Here is a 19,110-nt window from a genome sequence, read left to right as displayed (position 1 = left end):
TTTTAATTTCATATTTTTTATAAATATTATTTATAGAATTGAATGAAATTATTTTTCTCCTTATTATACTTTTCTCATCAAATATTATTTTGTTTACATTTTCTTTTTCTTTATTTTTTTAATAAAAAGCTCAATAAATAAAAAGATTGGAAGGCAAACGAATAATATGCACTTTTTTTATTGATTAAATTTAAAAATAAAAATACAGAACAATAAAAAAAGAAATATTAAAAATCATCTAAAAATAAAAAAGATTTAAAAAATATAATTAATTTTATATATTTAGATATTACCTAAAATATTTTTTTGTCTATACTATTTTTTAGTTTTTATGTTTTTATATATTAACTGCACTTTTTTAAAAAAATTACACTCATTCAACATAAAAAGGTTGTTAGCCGTTTTTTCTCAGATTTTTTTTTTGTTGATTGAGTTTTTTTAAAAAAATAAAGAAAAAATAAAAAAAAAAATATATATTTTAAAGTATTATAACTCTATCAACCTATCTTAGTGAAATGATACCTAATTATTTAGATGTATTTTGCTAATATAGGTGTATTATATAATAATATTATTAATGGGAATATGTTCTACTTTATTAAGACTTATCCTATTGTTTTTAATTATTCTTTTTATCCTTCAAATTTTTTTTTTGGATACTATAAAATATAATATATATATTTTTTAAAGTAAGGAAAACTAAATTTTACAATTATAGGCTAAAGTATTTTTTATAATATAACTATTAGATAAAAAAATTAGAATATTTTATTGTACGACCTGATAATTTAATCTAAATTAAAAATTAAAATAAAATGTAATCACTGATATTATCAAAAACAAATATTTTTTTTTAATAAAATAATAGGTTTTTAAAATACAATTTTATTATGGAATAATTTGTAAATAAAATTTTAATAAATATTATTAACTATAAAAATATAAAATGATAAAACAACAAAATTAAATTAATATTAATAATAAAAAATAAATATATATATCTTATAATAAATAAAACAAATTCTTCATATTTGTTTTATTTTAATATTTTTAAAAGTATTTTGATATAAAATTAATTATATTTTGAAAAAATCAAAAATATGATTATATAAAAGGTGAAATTATTTTAATCTCAATATAAAATAATTTAAAAGATATAAAAAAAAACACTAAAAGAGAAATATGGTAATTAAAATAAAAAATAAAATAAAAAATATAAATCTAATTAATATTAAAGGTTAGAGGTCCTAAAAAACATTTAAAAAGAATCTGTGCTCCTAAATCATGGATGGTTAGCAAATTAGGAGGAATTTGGGTATTAAAATATTTACATATAATTAAAAAATTATATATTAATCATATAAAAATAAATCATAAAGGTAACTAGACCTTCTTAAGGTCCACACAAACTTAGAGAATCATTACCTCTATTTGTATTATTAAAGTAAAGAATAAATAAAATTATATATATATATATATATATATTTTTGTAAATAAAAAAATCGAGATTAATTAGAAAAAAAAAAAAAATTAAAGCAAAAATTAATTTCTTTATAAAAAAAAAATAGAAACAGATTAAATTATGCCTTGAACGGAAGAGATGTTACTTTAATTTTAAATGATAAAGAATAAAACGTGTTTGTTGATGGCAAATGCAGAAGAGATAGAGGATTCCCAACTGGTCTTATGGATGTAGTAAATATTCCTAAAACAGATGAAAATTTCAGAGTTTTATATGACACTAAAGGTAGATTTGTATTAAAAACATTAAACAAATAAGAAGCTTAAGTAAAAATATAAAATATATATATTTATATTTTATATTAAAATAAAATTAAATGATATATAGTTCAAATTACTTAAAGTGAAAGGAAAAGCAATTGGACCAAATTAAGTTCCCTATATTGTTACTCATGATTCAAGAACCATTAGATTCCCTAATCCAAATATTAAAATTGGTGACACAATTAAATATGATTTAGTAAAAAATAAAATTCTTGAACATACTCACTTAGAATCTGGTAATATCTGCTTTGTTTAAAATGGTAACAATATTGGCAGAGTTGGTCTTATCACTCACATTGAAAAACATCCTGGTTCTTTTGATATCGTTCATGTCAAAGATAGTAAAGGAAACTCTTTTGCTACAAGAATCGGTAATATCTTCGTTATTGGATAAGGAAAAAAACCTTGGATTAGTTTACCTGAAGGTGAAGGAATTTATGAAACTGTTATGGAATAAAGATAAAGAAAATTCTCTCATTGATTTACTTTTTGAGAGTTTAATATTAAAAATAACATTTTTTTGTTTTTTTATAAATTGTATTTTCCGATTATAAAATAATAGTAGCAATATAATATGTATTATTTAAACTATTTTTTCTAATAAAATTTTATATATATCTTTTTATTTATGACTTTTTTTTTTTTCAAATATTATATTGGAAAAAAAAAATGTATATTTTTGAAATTAAAAATAATTTTATTTTTTTAAAATATGTTTAAATGAAGAGCAATTGTAGCAAGTATTTCAAATGATAGTTAATTTTTTTAAATGAAAAGTAATTTTTTATTTATTTTTTATTATAAATTTTAAATATATACGATAAAATAAATTTTATATAGATATTATATATTATAAATTTAAATAAATTCACTAAAATAATTTCGAAAAATAATAAAGTTTTTAAATTTTTACTCCTTTCTTTATTTAAATATAAGTTTATTTAATTTAAATTAATAAAACTATGTTTAAATATTTATTAGAATAAATATATAATATTTCAAGAGACCAAAAAAATAAACATAAACTTTATTCAAAAATAAAGAATTTAAGCTTAAATTTAAATATTTTTTTTTTTTTTAAACATGCAAAGAACTACATAAATTAAAAAAATAAACAAATCTTATACAAATAAAAAATTTCTAATATTTATTTAAAAAGTTCATTTTTTTTTAGACATTAATTTTCTTATATAAAATTCAAGTTCTTTTCCTTCTAAAATATAACCATCACATCTGCCAGATTATCCTGGTCTTGATGAAATACAAGCTAATATTCTTTAAGAAGGGAATTATTCTTCTACTTTAGGATCAATAATTCTATTTTTTTGTCTTATCACTCTTTTTTCAACATGTCTGGATTTTTCTTTATTTCCTAATACAGATTAGGCACCACCTCCTTTTTTAAGACCAATATCTAAACCATAATATTTTTTGTACCATTCTCTGAATGGAGTGGCATCGATTTCTACAATTGAATTTTTTACTAGAGTTTTTGTTCTGACTAATTCGTTATTTGTTGCATTATATTTAACATCTAAAATTTTAGTCTTTTTTTTTTAATTTTATTAATAAGATAAATATTTTTTATAAATTTATTTTTTACTTTTCTTGTTATATTTTCAGATCCCCAAGAAAAATTGCCATCAAATAGTCTTAAAGCTCTGAATTTCATGTTTCCACCTCTAGCTCTAATGGGTCTAATTCTTCTTTTTTCAGTAATTGTAGTTGATTAAGTTGTTAATTTTGTTAATGCTGCTGGTCTTCCCTTTTCGAAAGCTCTCTTCTTTTTATGAATAGGCATACGACCTCCTGTTGCTCTTCTTTTATGACGACTATCTCTTGAAATTCCCATATTTTTTTCTTGATTTTTTTTTTTATATTTTTATTTATTCTTTAGTTTGTTTTGCTTTTCTTTTTTTAAATTAAAGGAAAAAATCTTTTTTTGGTTTTTGCTTTTTTTATACCTTTTATTATTTTATTTATATATTTTTTTATTTGTTATGTTATGTTATTTAAAGTTATCTATTAATATTTTACAATTTAATTAATTTTAATTATTTTTGGATATTATTTTTCTATAGAATTAATTTATTTAGAAAAAAAAAAAAATACTTATCAAGAAATTTTAATATTTAATACAATAAAAATAAAATCATTTTATTTTATTTAAAAAAAAAATACTAAAAAATTAAATCATTCATATTGAATAAAAATAAAAACGAATGCTATTTTAAAAATAAAATAAATATAAGAATAAAATAAAAATAATTTTATTTTAAATTTTAAATAAAATTTCAATTAATGCAAAATAAATTATAATTTTATTTATATTATATTAATTTAAGTAAAAAATAAAATATCAAATACATCAAGAATATTTTATATTTATATATTATATAAGAATTTCTTTTATTAAATTACGAAATCACGATATAATTTAATAAAAAATTACGCTTTTAATTCAACTAAAAGATCTTTATATTTAAATATATTTTTTTATTTTAATAATTAATTTGTTTTATCTAATTAATGATATTATTATTAAACTAAACTAATATCTAATTTTATTATAATAATACTATTTAACCAACTTAAATATTTAAATTTTGAAAATTATATTTCTTTAAAAAATTTTTATTATTTTTTTATTATATTGATTTACTTTAAAATAAATACTTTGAATTCTTTTATTTAAAACCATAATTATATCATTAAGTCTAAATTGGCTAAAAAAATCATATATTCATAGAAAAATAATCGAACAAAATAATACATCATATTTAAAAAAAGAAAAAACAAAACAAAAGGAAAGTAAAGTAAGTAAGAAAAAAAAAAAAAAAAAAAAATTAAATTAATATTAATATTAATAAAAAAATTATTAGTTTTTGTAAAAAATAAAAAAGATGAAAAACATAAAATAAATAGAAATAAATTGTCCATTTTTAACTAAATATTATAACTTAGACACCTTAAAAGGACATAAAATAACTGAAGACCTAAAAAAATATAAAAATATATGTCCTTATATTTAATAATAATCCCAATTTTCTTGTTAAAAATAGCCTGAATAATAAATATAAAACTTTAATTTGGAATGTCCTTTTAAGAAAAACGTAAACTTGGCAACAATAAAATAAAGACAAATCGAATAATCACTAAACTTATGTCCTTTTTTGACCTTGTTTCAAATCCCAAAAACAAACTAAACGGTTGAAATTTAAGAAACATTAGACATGCCATAAAACCATTTATAACATAAAACGCATATAAGAGATTTTTCAATAGCTTAATAATAAGAATATAGTAGATATAATGATATATTTTCTTCTGCATTATAATCTTTAAAAGATGAAGGAAAATATAGAACTTTTAATTATATTAAAAGAATTGCTGGAGAGTTTCCTTTGGCGTCATATACAGATGCAAATACTGGTTAAACAAAAAAAATTACCGTTTGGTGTTCTAATGATTATCTTGGAATGGGATAAAATCCCATAGTGTAGGAAGCTATGATAAATGCTATTTTAGATACAGGAGTAGGTGCAGGAGGTACGCGAAACATTGGAGGAAGTAGTGTATATCATACAGAGTTAGAAAAAGAAATCGCTGATTTGCATAATAAATAAGCTTCTATTATATTAAGTAGTGGGTTTGTGGCTAATTAAGGGGCAATAAATGCTATTACGAAAGTCTTAAAAGATGTAGTTTATCTTTCAGATGAAAAAAATCATGCAAGCATTATTGAGGGAATAAAAAATAGTAGGGCCGATAAGATAGTTTGGGAACATAATAATATTGAAGATTTGGAAAAAAAGTTAAAAAGTATTCCTTATGATAGACATAAAATTATAATATTCGAATCTGTATATTCTATGTCTGGATCCATTTCTCCAATTAAGTAAATTGTTGATTTAGCTAAAAAATATAATGCAATGACTTTCATTGATGAAGTACATGCTATTGGCCTTTATGGAAAAAGAGGAGGTGGTATAGCTGAATAAGAAGGAATAATGGATTAAATTGATATTTTTTCAGGAACTTTAGGAAAAGTAAATATAATATATATATATATATATATATATATATATTTATATATATATATATATATTATATATATATATATATATCTTTATATATATATATATTATATTTTTATTAAAATCTAGGCTTATGGATGTGTTGGAGGATATATTTCAGCTAATTCACTAATTATTGATTGTATCAGAAGTTTTGCTTAAAATTTCATTTTCACTACTTCTATTCCACCTTGTGTAGCAAGTGCTGCTAAATCTTCAATTGCTTATGTAAAGGAGCATAATGTATTTTTTTATCTTAAAAAAATAAATCAATTAAAATATTTTTTTTTTTTTTAGGAATTGAGATAATAATTGCATTATGTTGCTAGGTAAGTTAAATTTTAATGTGAGCAAAACAAAATACCTATAATTCCTAATAAATCTCATATTATTCCTATTTTTATTGGTGATGCTATAAAAGCTAAAATGGCAAGCGAAATTCTTTTGAAAAAATTCAATATATATGTTTAACCTATTAATTATCCTACTGTTCCTAAAGGACAAGAACTTTAAGAGTTTCTCCGACTCCTAATCATAATGAAGAAATGATTGAATAACTTGCTTTTGCATTAAAGTATGTTTTCGAAAAATTAGAGTTAAGATAATCTTTTGCTAGTAAATTTTAAGAGTTATGTGAAAAATAAAAAAAAAATGAAGATTATGAATAACTTGAAGTTTAAATGACTATGTCATGATTATATTGATTTTTTATTAAATATTATATATGAATTTTAAATAAAATTCATATATAAAAAAAAGAAAATAATATACATATATTAGTTTATATTATTACTTTATATATTTATTTATTTCGAAAAATCATATTAATAATTATTTTATTTATATATTGATGTCTTTTAATAAAATATGAAAATTTGTAAGCATTTAGAATATAAATGATGTTAAACGGTCTAAATTATACAATATATTAAATTCGGATAGAAGAAACAATTAAAAAAATAAAAAAAAACTTCAGAAAAAAATATTAATAATAATACGGAAATATATGTAAATGTTATAAAATATATTTGATATAAATATATATAAATATATATATATATATATATATATTTATATATATATTATATATATATATAGTATTTTTTAATTATTAATAAATATTATATATTATAATTTTTTTTATTTATTAATCATAATTAAAATATTAAAATAATATTACTGAAAAAATATATCAATTAAAATTTAAACTTATAAGATCATTTAATTTCTACGCTTTTTATTAATTATGTCCTTCTTATCTTTTTCTTTTTGTTCATTCTATCTATATTGTTTTATTTGACCATATCTTATTAGTCTTTTTATTTTTTCCATTCATTTTAATCTTTTAATCTTTTGAGTCTTTTTCATTTTTCCATTTTTTAATTTTTCTAGTCTATCCAGTATTTCATGTCTTTCCATTCTTTTCACTCTTTTCTGTCTTTTCACTCTTTCCAGTCTTTCCTGTCTTTCCTGTCTTTCCTGTCTTTCATTTTTTCCATTTTTTCTTTCTTTACAATTTTTTCTTTCTTTACAGTTTTTTCTGTTTTTTTAGTCTTTTTATTCTTAAAATTAACATCACTAGCTATAAAATTTTAAATAATTTCATTAAATAAAATAAATTATTAAGAAATATTATTAAAATTTAATAAATTTTATATATAATTATAATGTGTTTACAAGAAATGAATATTTATTAAAAATAAATTATTTAAGATAATAGATTTAAATATTATTATTTATAAATAAAACTTATTAAATTTATTTTATAATTATTTTATATTTATTTTATATATTTATATATTTTTTAAAAATATTTAAATTTAAACTAATTTAAAAAAAAATGAAAAGTAATTTTTATTAAGATTAATTATGCAATTAAAGTTAATGTAAATATATTTTAAGTTTAGAAATTATAAACCATATATTAAAAATAAAAAGTATAATTTTTCTGTAGAATCAAAACTTATGAGGAAAGTGAAAAAAACATATTTTCTGGATGTGATGATATAGGAAAAACCGTTGTTGCATCTTAATTTTGTTAGAAGGAAAAAAATGTTTAAAGTGTATATAAAAACGATAATGATTTATAAAAATTAAATGAAATATTTGAAGATAATAAAATAAATATTTTCTCTTTTGATAATGTATTTGGATAAAAATCAAGGTAATTATATATATATTTTTTATTGTTTAAGTAAATATTTATAAAAATTAGCTAAGATATATTCTATAGAAAAACAATAAAAGTTTAAATTAGTAATTTGTTTGAAGGATAAAATTAATCTATTTTAATATATGGTCCATCTTCGTAAACAATTTTTTTTTATTTTTACGAAAAATATAAAAAAAAGATCTGGAAAAAGTTATACATTTTGCGGAAATAAAAAAAATGAAAAAGGTTTAATTTTTAGAACTTGTGATGATTTATTAACGAAAATTGAATCTCAAAATCTATAAAATAACAATTAAAAATTATAGTTATCAATATTTTCGATATATAATTTTGAAATATATGATTTATTAAATATAAATTACAATAATGATTAAGATATATATGTAAATAATATAAAAATAAAATTCAATAAAATAAAAATAAAATAAAGGAAATTATATAAAATGAAGATAATATAGAAATATATGGTTTAACTAAAAATTTAATAAGTTAAAAAAGCGATTTTAAATAAAAATATTTATAAGCGTTAAATAATATGAGCCAAATTGGAAAAAAATTAAAAGATAAAAAGTTTTATGAAAAAAGCCATATAATAGTATAATTTACAATTAATAATGAAGATAATTCAAAATAAAAAATAAATATAATCAGATTAAGTGATTCTGATATAGATTCATAGTATACAAAAAATGATTTCTAACTATTATAATAGTGTATTAGTCAAAAAATTCAAAATAAAGATAAAATAGCTTAATAATCTAAACTTATTACAGTTATAAAAGATACTTTAAATGAAAACTCATATACTTAAATAATTATTTGTATTTCAGATTCTTAAAAGGCTTATGCTTAAACATAAGAAGCATTATATGTAAATATATAAAATATATATAAGTATATATATATATATATATATATATATATATATATATAAATATAAATATTTATTTCTATAAAATCATATTTATTTTTTATTTTTATTAAGTACATTTAAAATCTATAAAATGAAATTCTATTAATATAAAATTTAAATAAAAAACCAACTGTTTCTAATATTAATAATACATTAAAAACAAGTTAAAGTAATATTTTAAATAAATAATTAAGCTATAATTCTTTAAATAATAATATTATAAATAATAATAATAATTATAATAATAATAATCATAATAATAACATTAATAATAAGTATAACAATAATTTTAATAATAATTATTCGTTATTACATCCTTCTTAATAATCATTTAAATATAATACAAATTATATTAATAATTAATAAACTGTAGATACACATACTTAAAATTAAAATTATAATACATCTAATATATCCGAAACTAATTTTCTATCTTTTGAATTAGAAAACCTATTTAATGAAATTAGAAAACAAGGAAAAGCAGTTTAAAATTTTTCAGAAAATGAAAAAAATGATTGGATTTAATAAAAAATAAAGTACTTAAATTAAATTTAAATTTAATTAGAATAAAAATAGTTTTCCAAAGATGTAATAATTAATTTATATAAATTATAATTTAAAATTATAGGTTACTTATTGTGAAACCTTAATTAATAAATGCCAAAGATAATTAAGACTATTATCAAATTCAAATTATTTTTATTCTGAATAATTAAAATCTCCTCCTTGTAAATAAAACTCTTCTCAAAATAATTCGCTTAAAAAAGATTTTTATTTATATAAAGGAAAAGAGGATAAACTAGAAAAAGATTTTGTTAAACTTCTTGATCGATATAATCATTCTAAAGAACTTGTAGATTAATTAAATAACTAATCTATTCATTAAAAAAACTCTTTTATTAATAAATCTCCTATATTAGGTATCGTAGGCGATTAGTAATAAAAAAAATTCCTTTCTCCACCTGAATAATTATCAAAATTATAAAAAATGAATACTGACTCTTCTGATTTCTTTGATAAATCTAATATTAAAATGGTCAGAATTTAAGCGAACAATATATAGGATGATAGTGATGAAGATGAATAAAATAATTATCAATTAAAACCATAAAAAAGCAAAATTTTAAATAATAGTAATAGCAAGAATGTAGAAAAAGCTTAATAAGGTTAAAATAAACTATAGAATATAAAGAAAACATCGAATAGGATAAAATAAATAAACTATAATAAATTATAAACTAATAAGACGAATAGATTCAAAATTTTATCATTAAAGAGTAAGCTTGGACAGCTAATGAAAGAAATCTTGTTGATTAAATAGGTTTTTTATTTATTTTTTATTATTTTTATTTATTTTAATATTAGATGATTTAGAAGTTAAACTTCAAAAGATGAAAAGTAAACATTAACAAGAAACTGAAAGAAAACAAGAAAAACTTATTTAGTTAAAAAATAAAGTTTTAGAATAATAAAGAGTAAATATTTTATTATTTATATATAGATTTTTTTCTTCTTCTTTTTATTAATATATTTTTCATAAGTTTCATAGTTAAGTTGAATAAAAATATTAAAGTTAAGTTTTTGAATTAGAAGATAAATTAAAAAAAACCAATACTTAATTGGAAAATGTTTTTTTATTTTATTTTGTTATTTATTTATTTTTTTTGATAAAAAAAGGAATTAAATTAAATTGAATTTAGAGTTGAATAACTTTTAGAAGAAATTAATAATCACAAACAGGAAAATTAAGATTTGAAAAAAAAAGAAATTGAAATGAAAAAAGTTATCAATAATAATAGAGATGAAATAGATGTATTATAATAGAAAATCATGAAAATTAAAAAATCAAAAAAATAATTATAAACGCATTTAAAATAAGTATTTCAATTATAAATAAAAAATAAGTATTAATTAATTTATATTTTTAAACAGGTAGAGGATAAAGTTAAAGATTTTATGAATGAAAGAACTATTGAGATTTAAAGTTAATAAAATAAAGCAGAAAAAAGTCAAAAAAAAAACTTTAAGTATTTTTTTAATTAAAAATAATTTTATACATTTTTTTAATAAATTTATATTATTTTAATATTTAGGTTCTGGATGAAATTTAAAGTATGATAAAAAATCATAAATAATATAATTCTAATAAGCTTTAAAAAATTACATTATAATGAATTTGAAGTGAATTTTCATTTTTATTTTATAAATATTTTTATAAAAAAAAGAAATGTATTTTTTTATTTTTATTTATAATTATTATTAACGAAAAATAAACAAATTTTTTAATATTTAGAAATTAATAAAATAAGATATTCTGATATAAAAAATTAATCTTTTTATTAAAATATTTTATATAAATTATATATATATTTAAAAATATATATGTATATATATATATATATAAAATTAATATTTTTAATAAATATAAAATATTTTTATATATAATACAAAAATATAATTAATTAATTAATTTTTATTTATTTTTTTTAAAAAAATTAAGAACAGAATTTATTTTTTATTTTATTAAGAAAAAAAAATATAATTTATGATATTATTCATAAATAATTAATATATAATAATAGCAAATAATTAGATTTTTTTATATATATATTATATTAATTTTATATATTTATTTATATTCATTATAATTAATTATCTTATTTTAAAAAATTTATAACATAATAATTTATTGATGATTAATAGATTTTAAAAAAATGATAGAGCTTATTTTTAATAAGAAAATATATTAAAGCTATTTTTAATATATAATAATAATATATTATATATATAATATAATATATTTATTAAAATATAAATAATAATAAAATGACTTTAAGAAATTCTAAAATAAAATATTTATAATAAAATATAAATTAAAAATATATAATCATAAAAAATTGATATATAAAAGAAAAAAATTAATAAAAAATGGAAGAAATACACGAAGTATAAGTTTTGTAATCAGTACCTAATGTTAATTTATTTCGTTTAGTCAATAACTAAAAATTTTTAATATCGAAAAACGAATTGAAAATATGTAAATTATCTGAATAGAATGTATATTATATTAATTAAGAGGATTTTTACTTTACAATACAAAAGTAAGTCAAGTTTTTAGTTGTTCCTTTCTAAACACATAGAACTTACCTATTTTCACATATAGATAAAGGATTTAATGCCATATATGTATAAGCAGATGAATCAACATTAAATTAATTAGAAAGTATGTTTTAAAATTTGGCTATATTAATTACTAAAGAAACTTTACTTGAGTAAAATGAATAGTTAAAAAATGAAATAAATGAACATTGTACAAATATTTTCGAATAACCATTAATAATGGATGATAATGCTATACATTATATTAAGAAAGGAGGAAGTTTACTAAAAGATACATTCAGTTGGATAGGTTAGTAAGCTTCTTTAGGAATAAGTACCGCTGGAAATTATATAAATTCAAATATTTCAAATACAAATAATATTCAAATTTCAGATAGTACAAAGGAAAAATTCTAATCAATAAGAAAAAAAACTAAATCAACACTTCATATTACAGGAAATATTCTTCATACTATACTAAATCCATTAGTCGAGGCTACTAATTAAATTGCTTCTGGTAAAATTATATAAATATATATTTTATAATTTAATTAAATAAATAAAATAGATGTAAATAAAAAATCGATTAAAGTGATAATGATGTACTTAAAAAAGTAAAATAATATGGATTAGTAACTATTGAAGCTGCAGGGAATGCTGTAAATGGAATTGCAACAGGAGTATCTTTGTTAGGTTAGGCTTTAGGAGAAAATACAAAAAATATTATAGAAAAAAAATATGGAAATAATATTACGAATATATTATATGAAGAATAAATAAATAATAAATGTTAAGAAACTAAAAATAATATAGAAGAAATGACTTTATAATAATAATAGTAATAATAATAATAATAATAATAATAATAATAATAATAATAATGATTATAATAATAATAATAAAATATTTTATGATTTAATAAAAATTAATTTTCTCTTTTAAAAAATAAATCACAAATTAAATAAATTTGTTAATTTATTTATTTTTATTATATGTTTTAAATCAATTTAACTTTTTCAATGGCAAAAAAAATATTATACATTATAAAAATTATTAATTAAAAAATATTTAAATATTTCTAATCTCATTTATCCATATTATAATAACTCTTATTATTTATTTTTTAATAATTTTAATTTTTTTTTTTTTTATTATTAATTGATTATATTATTTTAACAAAAATTTTATTTTATTTAGTATTATATAGATAAGATATTATTTTTCAAAATTTTTGTGTTATATTTTATTTAAATATTTTATTAAAATAAAAATATGAATATAATATGATATTATTAATCATAATATTTTATATAATTATATATAAATAAATTTTAAATATAAATAATTATAATTAAAAATCTATACAATAACTTATATTATAACGTAATTAATTTAATGCCTATCCCAATATTTTTTTTTATATAATATACTTAAAAAAAAATGTGAATATAGATTAAAAAATAAATAAATTAGATATATTATAAAAGTTATTATTGATATTCTAAATATTAATAAATCATTTTCCGAATGTAATTCCAACTTATTTATAATGTTCATCAATTTTCTTTAAAGCATTAATATAAACTGCTTATCTTAAATTAACTAAATATTTATTTTAAGTTTCAATACATGCATTTAGAGCAGATTCGAATCCTTCTTATAATCCACTAAAAACAAGATCTTACTAAATTATTATAAAAAATATATATGTATAAAAAATAAATATAAAAATATATAAATTTATATTTATATATATATTTATTTTTATATTTATATTTAATATAAATATTCATAAAATTTTTATTTATATATATACATTTATTTATTTATATATTATTTATATTTTTTTTTATTATAATTATTAATATACTTTTAATTTTTTTATTTATAATATTTTTTTTTATACTTATTTTATCAAATATTTTTTTTTATAAAATTTTATAAATTTCTTAAATTTTAAAAATTTATTTTATTTTAATTTTCTTATATATATAGAAAATTTAATTTAATTTTTTTACTTCGTTAGCTCCTTATATATCTTTGAAATAATGACTTAATTCTTATTTAATTTTTAATCCTGTTTCTTCTTCTATAGTTTCTAATAGTTAAATATTACTTATTAATTTTAATTTTTTTTAAATATTTTTTATTTTTAAAAATGTTACCTTTTATATTCCCATTTTCTAGTCATTGATCCATGTGACTATGTGTGATTAATGTTTTTAATCCATTCAAAATAACCAGCTAAAAATCCCCCTGATGAACAAATAACATCAGGAATAATTTATATTCCTTTACTTTCCAATATTTTTTCAGCATTCGGGGTTACACTAAGATTGGCAGCTTCTGCAACTATTTTGCATTAAAATTTGTCTGCAATTTATTAATATATTGCTTTCGCGAAATAAGAAGGAATGAAAATATCACATTTTTAAAAGGCAACGTCTTTTATAGCTTTAGCTTTTGAATATCCTTTAATACCTTTATTCTTTAGTAAGTAATCATTAATATCCTAAGCATCAATTCCTATTTTATTATTGATATTAATATTTAAATTAAAAAAATAAAACCTTATTCATTATAACATTCTCCATCATGTTCAATAACTCCAATTAGAATTCCTCCTGCTTCTTATAAGAATTTCGAAGCCCAATATCCTACGTTTCCATATCCCTATAAATAATTTAATTTATTATTTATATTTTATTTTTATGTTATTACTTCAACTATAAATTTTTTTCCTTTAATACCTTATGTTATTCCAGCTTTTTAACAAAATTCTTGCTAATTTAACAAATATTATATAGTAAAATAAACACAAAATCCTGAAGATTATAAAGCTCCATTCAATCCGCCTTAATTCTTTTTTTTTAATTTAGTTTTAATAATTTAAAAATAAAAATTAAATATATATTTTGATTCATACTAAGCTTTTTCCAGTTGCACAAGCTTATGCATCAATATCATCTTATCCATAAAAGCTATTTATTTTTATTATAATTTTTTTAAAAAAATAATAATAATTAAATAAATTACAATGTATATGTATCTTTTATCCAGTTCATTTCCCTTTCAGTACTTCCTAAATCAGTACCCTTGTTAAAAAATATGAAATCGATTTTTTTAAAAAAAAACCGGTATATCTATAGAACTTCCAATAATTCCTTTTTTTCCGCATTCAACTATATATTTTCTAATAATAGTTTCTATTTCATTATCTGTATAATCTTTAGGATTTATACAGATAGCGCCTTTAGCACCTCCATGAGGCATATTTAAAGCTACTGCCCTAATTGAATTTAAACATGCAAAAGCTTCAATATCTTCTTTGGTTATATTTTTATTAATAATTAAACCTCCTCTAGTAGGTAATTTGTAAGTTTTATGTTATGTTCTATAACCTTTGATTATTTCTAATTTACCGTTCTTTCTTATTAAAGGAATTGTTATTTCTAATGTATTGTCACAAGATTTATAGAATTTTATTTTTTCCTAATCGATGTTTGTGTAACTAGCTGCTTAATCCATATATTTATAAACTATGTAATCTATAGTGCCTGATTTTGTTCCAGGTTTAGATATCTATTAACTTTTTGTTTTATGATAGAGTGGATTATTTAATAAATAATTATAATAAGGTTTTCTTAGACATTTGATTATCATTTTTTTTAGTTTTTATTTATTTAATCTATTATTATTAAATTATATTTATTTTAAAAAAAATTCTGTTATTTTTTTTTTTTTTAAAAAATAAAATTAAAATATGATGTAAAAAATATTCCTTAAAATTTAAATATTGTAAAAGTATATAAAATAATTATAATATTTATAAAAAATATATATTACAAATACTACACTATATATATATAAAATAAAATTGTAACATAAAAAAAAATATTACATATTATTAAATATTTTATTTAAATTAATTAATTTTATTTTTTTTAATATTAATTTAATGAAATTTTTTATATTTTTATTTATTTAATCTATTATTCTTATATTTATTTAAAAAAAAAATCAGTTTTTTGATTTTTATTTTCCTTAAAATTTAAATAATGTGAAAGCAAATAGAAAAAAAAAATTAATTATAAAAAAATTAAAAATTAATTATATATTAAATTAATTTTAAAAATATAATCATCATATTAAAAAAGATATATATAAATATAAATAAATAAAATTATAAGTAATTTAAAAATATAAGAACTAATAATTGAATTCTCAAATAAATATGATTATTAAAATATATTAATTAAAACTAATTATTATAATAATATTTAATATTAATTTATTAATACAGAAATTTTTATTTAAAAATTTCTATTTGATTAGTGTTTATTTAATTTTTTTATTAATTAATCAATATTTATATAAAAAAGGTTAACCTCTAAATTAATTTTATTAATAACATATAATTACTAATGTAAACAAACATTTATAAATACATTATTTACACAAAGTAATAACTTAAATTAAAAAAATGTAATTATTCAATCAATAAGTCATCTAGTATTCTACTTTTAACTAAATATATAATCATAATAGAGAATATATATATTTTTTGTAAATCATTTAATTATATAATATAATTAAATAATATAGAAAAGAAAGATTATCTGCATAAAATTCCGAAAGCGAATTGAAAAATCTATTCAAGTTAAATTGAACAAAAACTAAATATAAATCATAAAATATAGGATTCTTATTATATTTATATAAATGAAAATATTTCTAAAATAAAATTTTAAATGTTTTGCTCATATTTCTTTTTTAAGAGCAATAAATATGTAGTAACCTTTTATTATTATTTTTTCCTCATAAAATGAAGAATAATATTAATTTAATTAATTGTATTTTTTAATAAATGATTAACATTATTTCCCTCTCATAAAATTTTATTTATAGATATTTCGAGACATTGTTATCTTTAAAAAGTATAAAAATACCATAAAAGAAGGACTTTTAATTGGTAAAATAAATGCTTTACACATCCACTTTACAAATTCTGAGAGTTTCTCAATAGAACTTACTTATTATCCAAATATAGCAAAACACTGGACCTATAAAATATGGAGTAATAGTAATACCGGAAATATACACCCGTTATTGGTCATATGATCAGTCTTTGAAAGATATTTACTTGAGTTAAAATTATCCAAAAAAAAAAATTGGAGTTCATTTGATACAGGAACTCCTTTTAGTTAATTAGATGTAACTTTAAATAATACTTTGGAAATATTTAAGCGAGTAATAGAAGATTTAGATTCGTTTTTTTAAGAAAAATATATTAATTTTAGATGAGAGAATTAAAAACAGACTATTAAATAGTTTATGAAAGAAAAAGGTTTTGAAATCAATTTTTAATTAAAGACTTATTTTAGGAATATTTAGTAATATATACTAAATAAGACTTAGTTAAGTAAATACAGGATTTATTTTGTTCAAAGGTAATAATATTGTAGCATTTACATTAGATATTTTCTCGTATTGGAATACTGATAGTAATTAATATCTGCTTTAAAAAATTACTATAATGCTAAAATAATGTTTAACCGAATACAACATAAAGAGAATGTTGTCTAAATAACACACAAAATTTCAAGAATTATAACTTCATATGAATGCTCTGTTCCGGATAAAATTTTTCTACTAAAGTGCTTTTCTTTACTTCCATAATAATTCCTAGATTTCATTCAAATTCTATATTATAAAATCAATATATGTAGGTAATAAACAGTACCTGTTCTTGCTCAACTCTTTTAATAGTTAATATTATTAACGAAAAATGTATATATACGTTCAATTAAATATTCAAATCCTCAAACACTTGCGTATTTCCAGGAAACTAAAAACTAATAAATCAAGAATTTAAATATCCAGGAAACTATATTTCTTCCAAAATCGATTTAACCAATTTGTATATCCTGGAAATATAGAATTAATTATAAATAGTGATAATCTGTTTAGGAAATATGACTTTTAATTATACCAATGACAACTTTTATGTCAAAATGACAAAATAACATGAATTTAGGTTCAACCGAAAGAGATTTTTATTGTAAAATAATCTATTAACCAAAACCAGATATGATGGTACTTAATGAAGCGTATGTATTTCATTTCTATTTATTATATTCTTACGTATAATTATCCTTTATATGTGCTTAAAAAAAAGTTATTCTCATAGATTATTCATACGGTTGTTATTCAATACAAATATATATATGTATTAGTGTAAATGCTTTTAAATCAAAATAATAATTTGATTAAATTAATAAAGAATGTAAATACAATCCCATAAATAGCTAAAAAAAAAAATATTTTTGTACTTGACATATAAGTTTGTGTTTAGTAAAAGAAATGTATTAATGTATTTATCTCTTATATATAACACTTTAAATTCTTATGTATACTAAAAAAAATATAGAATCATGTATATAATGCATAATGTTTAACCTTATGGATATTGAAAACAATATTAAGTTACTTCAAGTTTAAAATATAAAATAAAGATACTAATGATATTTACTTAATTAATACTAAAAAAAAAAATACAAATTTAATAAAAAATTGGTAAAATATTTGGTATTAAAACTAAATCTAAAAAAAAAATTAAATATTAAAATAAACTTATAAAAATAGGAAAAAACTAAATAAAATTAAAATAAAAAAAAAATATTTTCTGTTAAATATATAGCAAGAATTCAAAAAAATAATAAAATTAATTTTTAAAAAGAAAATTAAAACTAAGTTATAAAATATTTAATTTTTAAAAATAATAATATAAGATAAATATAATATAATTAATTATATTGATCAAAGTATATATAAAAATAATTTATATAATAATAGAAAAAAAGAAAAATATAAATATATAAATAAATAAATATATATATATATATATATATATATATATATATTTATATACATTTTAGTTTTATAATACATTTATTTATTTTTTTTAAATTTTTTTTTTATATTAATTTTTTTATTTTTTTTTAATATAAATAAAATTTATATATATATATATATATATATATATATATTTATATATTTTCAAA

At 16.9% G+C, this 19,110-nt stretch overlaps 5 protein-coding genes across 5 annotated transcripts, besides 40 other annotated features; 2 read left to right on the top strand and 3 right to left on the bottom strand. All coding sequences in view use genetic code 6, as the record gives it.

Moving 5' to 3' along the window:
• Positions 1–959: 959 nt before the first annotated feature.
• Positions 960–1,012: a microsatellite.
• Positions 1,013–1,182: 170 nt separating this feature from the next.
• On the top strand, positions 1,183–2,385 carry IMG5_097290 (hypothetical protein; the record flags this gene model as incomplete). The annotated part of the gene is made up of 5 exons (XM_004035501.1): positions 1,183–1,185; positions 1,238–1,315; positions 1,380–1,444; positions 1,569–1,788; positions 1,850–2,385. The coding sequence occupies 5 exons, from the start codon at positions 1,183–1,185 to the stop codon at positions 2,264–2,266; spliced, it is 783 nt and encodes a 260-aa protein (XP_004035549.1). The 3' UTR covers positions 2,267–2,385.
• Positions 1,191–1,221: a microsatellite.
• Positions 2,386–2,532: 147 nt separating the features above from the next.
• Positions 2,533–2,571: a microsatellite.
• Positions 2,572–2,864: 293 nt separating this feature from the next.
• IMG5_097280 (hypothetical protein) lies at positions 2,865–3,649 on the bottom strand. Its single transcript, XM_004035500.1, has 2 exons — positions 3,389–3,649; positions 2,865–3,332 (listed from the first exon to the last, which is right to left on the bottom strand). The coding sequence occupies exons 1-2, from the start codon at positions 3,635–3,637 to the stop codon at positions 2,946–2,948; spliced, it is 636 nt and encodes a 211-aa protein (XP_004035548.1). The 5' UTR covers positions 3,638–3,649; the 3' UTR covers positions 2,865–2,945.
• Positions 3,650–4,020: 371 nt separating this feature from the next.
• Positions 4,021–4,053: a microsatellite.
• Positions 4,054–5,018: 965 nt separating this feature from the next.
• On the top strand, positions 5,019–6,410 carry IMG5_097270 (hypothetical protein; the record flags this gene model as incomplete). The annotated part of the gene is made up of 3 exons (XM_004035499.1): positions 5,019–5,834; positions 5,952–6,104; positions 6,159–6,410. 3 exons carry the CDS (start codon positions 5,019–5,021, stop codon positions 6,408–6,410), a joined length of 1,221 nt encoding a protein of 406 aa, XP_004035547.1.
• Positions 5,839–5,935: a microsatellite.
• A 145-nt stretch (positions 6,411–6,555) lies between the features above and the next one.
• Positions 6,556–6,611: a microsatellite.
• A 281-nt stretch (positions 6,612–6,892) lies between these two features.
• Positions 6,893–6,958: a microsatellite.
• Positions 6,909–7,013: a microsatellite.
• Positions 7,014–7,165: 152 nt separating this feature from the next.
• Positions 7,166–7,249: a microsatellite.
• Positions 7,250–7,252: 3 nt separating this feature from the next.
• Positions 7,253–7,349: a microsatellite.
• Positions 7,272–7,321: a microsatellite.
• Positions 7,308–7,349: a microsatellite.
• Positions 7,350–7,358: 9 nt separating this feature from the next.
• Positions 7,359–7,403: a microsatellite.
• A 214-nt stretch (positions 7,404–7,617) lies between these two features.
• Positions 7,618–7,664: a microsatellite.
• A 716-nt stretch (positions 7,665–8,380) lies between these two features.
• Positions 8,381–8,426: a microsatellite.
• Positions 8,420–8,463: a microsatellite.
• Positions 8,421–8,460: a microsatellite.
• Positions 8,464–8,900: 437 nt separating the features above from the next.
• Positions 8,901–8,973: a microsatellite.
• Positions 8,910–8,978: a microsatellite.
• Positions 8,979–9,154: 176 nt separating this feature from the next.
• Positions 9,155–9,247: a microsatellite.
• Positions 9,248–10,270: 1,023 nt separating this feature from the next.
• Positions 10,271–10,304: a microsatellite.
• A 993-nt stretch (positions 10,305–11,297) lies between these two features.
• Positions 11,298–11,350: a microsatellite.
• Positions 11,343–11,399: a microsatellite.
• Positions 11,400–11,544: 145 nt separating this feature from the next.
• Positions 11,545–11,587: a microsatellite.
• A 119-nt stretch (positions 11,588–11,706) lies between these two features.
• Positions 11,707–11,748: a microsatellite.
• A 651-nt stretch (positions 11,749–12,399) lies between these two features.
• Positions 12,400–12,436: a microsatellite.
• Positions 12,437–12,872: 436 nt separating this feature from the next.
• Positions 12,873–12,952: a microsatellite.
• Positions 12,953–13,427: 475 nt separating this feature from the next.
• IMG5_097260 (hypothetical protein) lies at positions 13,428–15,745 on the bottom strand. The gene is made up of 8 exons (XM_004035498.1): positions 15,182–15,745; positions 15,083–15,141; positions 14,973–15,027; positions 14,768–14,908; positions 14,617–14,719; positions 14,212–14,572; positions 14,065–14,161; positions 13,428–13,730 (listed from the first exon to the last, which is right to left on the bottom strand). Exons 1-8 carry the CDS (start codon positions 15,707–15,709, stop codon positions 13,563–13,565), a joined length of 1,512 nt encoding a protein of 503 aa, XP_004035546.1. The 5' UTR covers positions 15,710–15,745; the 3' UTR covers positions 13,428–13,562.
• Positions 13,740–13,772: a microsatellite.
• Positions 13,777–13,891: a microsatellite.
• Positions 13,785–13,825: a microsatellite.
• Positions 13,844–13,940: a microsatellite.
• Positions 13,869–13,942: a microsatellite.
• Positions 13,917–13,979: a microsatellite.
• Positions 13,920–13,986: a microsatellite.
• Positions 13,931–13,992: a microsatellite.
• A 1,593-nt stretch (positions 15,746–17,338) lies between the features above and the next one.
• On the bottom strand, positions 17,339–18,297 carry IMG5_097250 (hypothetical protein). The gene has a single exon (XM_004035497.1). It carries the CDS (start codon positions 17,721–17,723, stop codon positions 17,403–17,405), a length of 321 nt encoding a protein of 106 aa, XP_004035545.1. The 5' UTR covers positions 17,724–18,297; the 3' UTR covers positions 17,339–17,402.
• Positions 18,298–18,761: 464 nt separating this feature from the next.
• Positions 18,762–18,858: a microsatellite.
• A 55-nt stretch (positions 18,859–18,913) lies between these two features.
• Positions 18,914–18,976: a microsatellite.
• Positions 18,977–18,996: 20 nt separating this feature from the next.
• Positions 18,997–19,050: a microsatellite.
• Positions 19,051–19,061: 11 nt separating this feature from the next.
• Positions 19,062–19,105: a microsatellite.
• Positions 19,065–19,103: a microsatellite.
• Positions 19,106–19,110: the final 5 nt, after the last annotated feature.

Source organism: Ichthyophthirius multifiliis (genome assembly GCF_000220395.1).
Source record: "Ichthyophthirius multifiliis unplaced genomic scaffold scaff_1120509250834, whole genome shotgun sequence".
In the NCBI taxonomy this organism is placed as follows: Eukaryota; Ciliophora; class Oligohymenophorea; order Hymenostomatida; genus Ichthyophthirius; species Ichthyophthirius multifiliis.
This window is presented reverse-complemented; position numbering and strand designations above follow the sequence as displayed.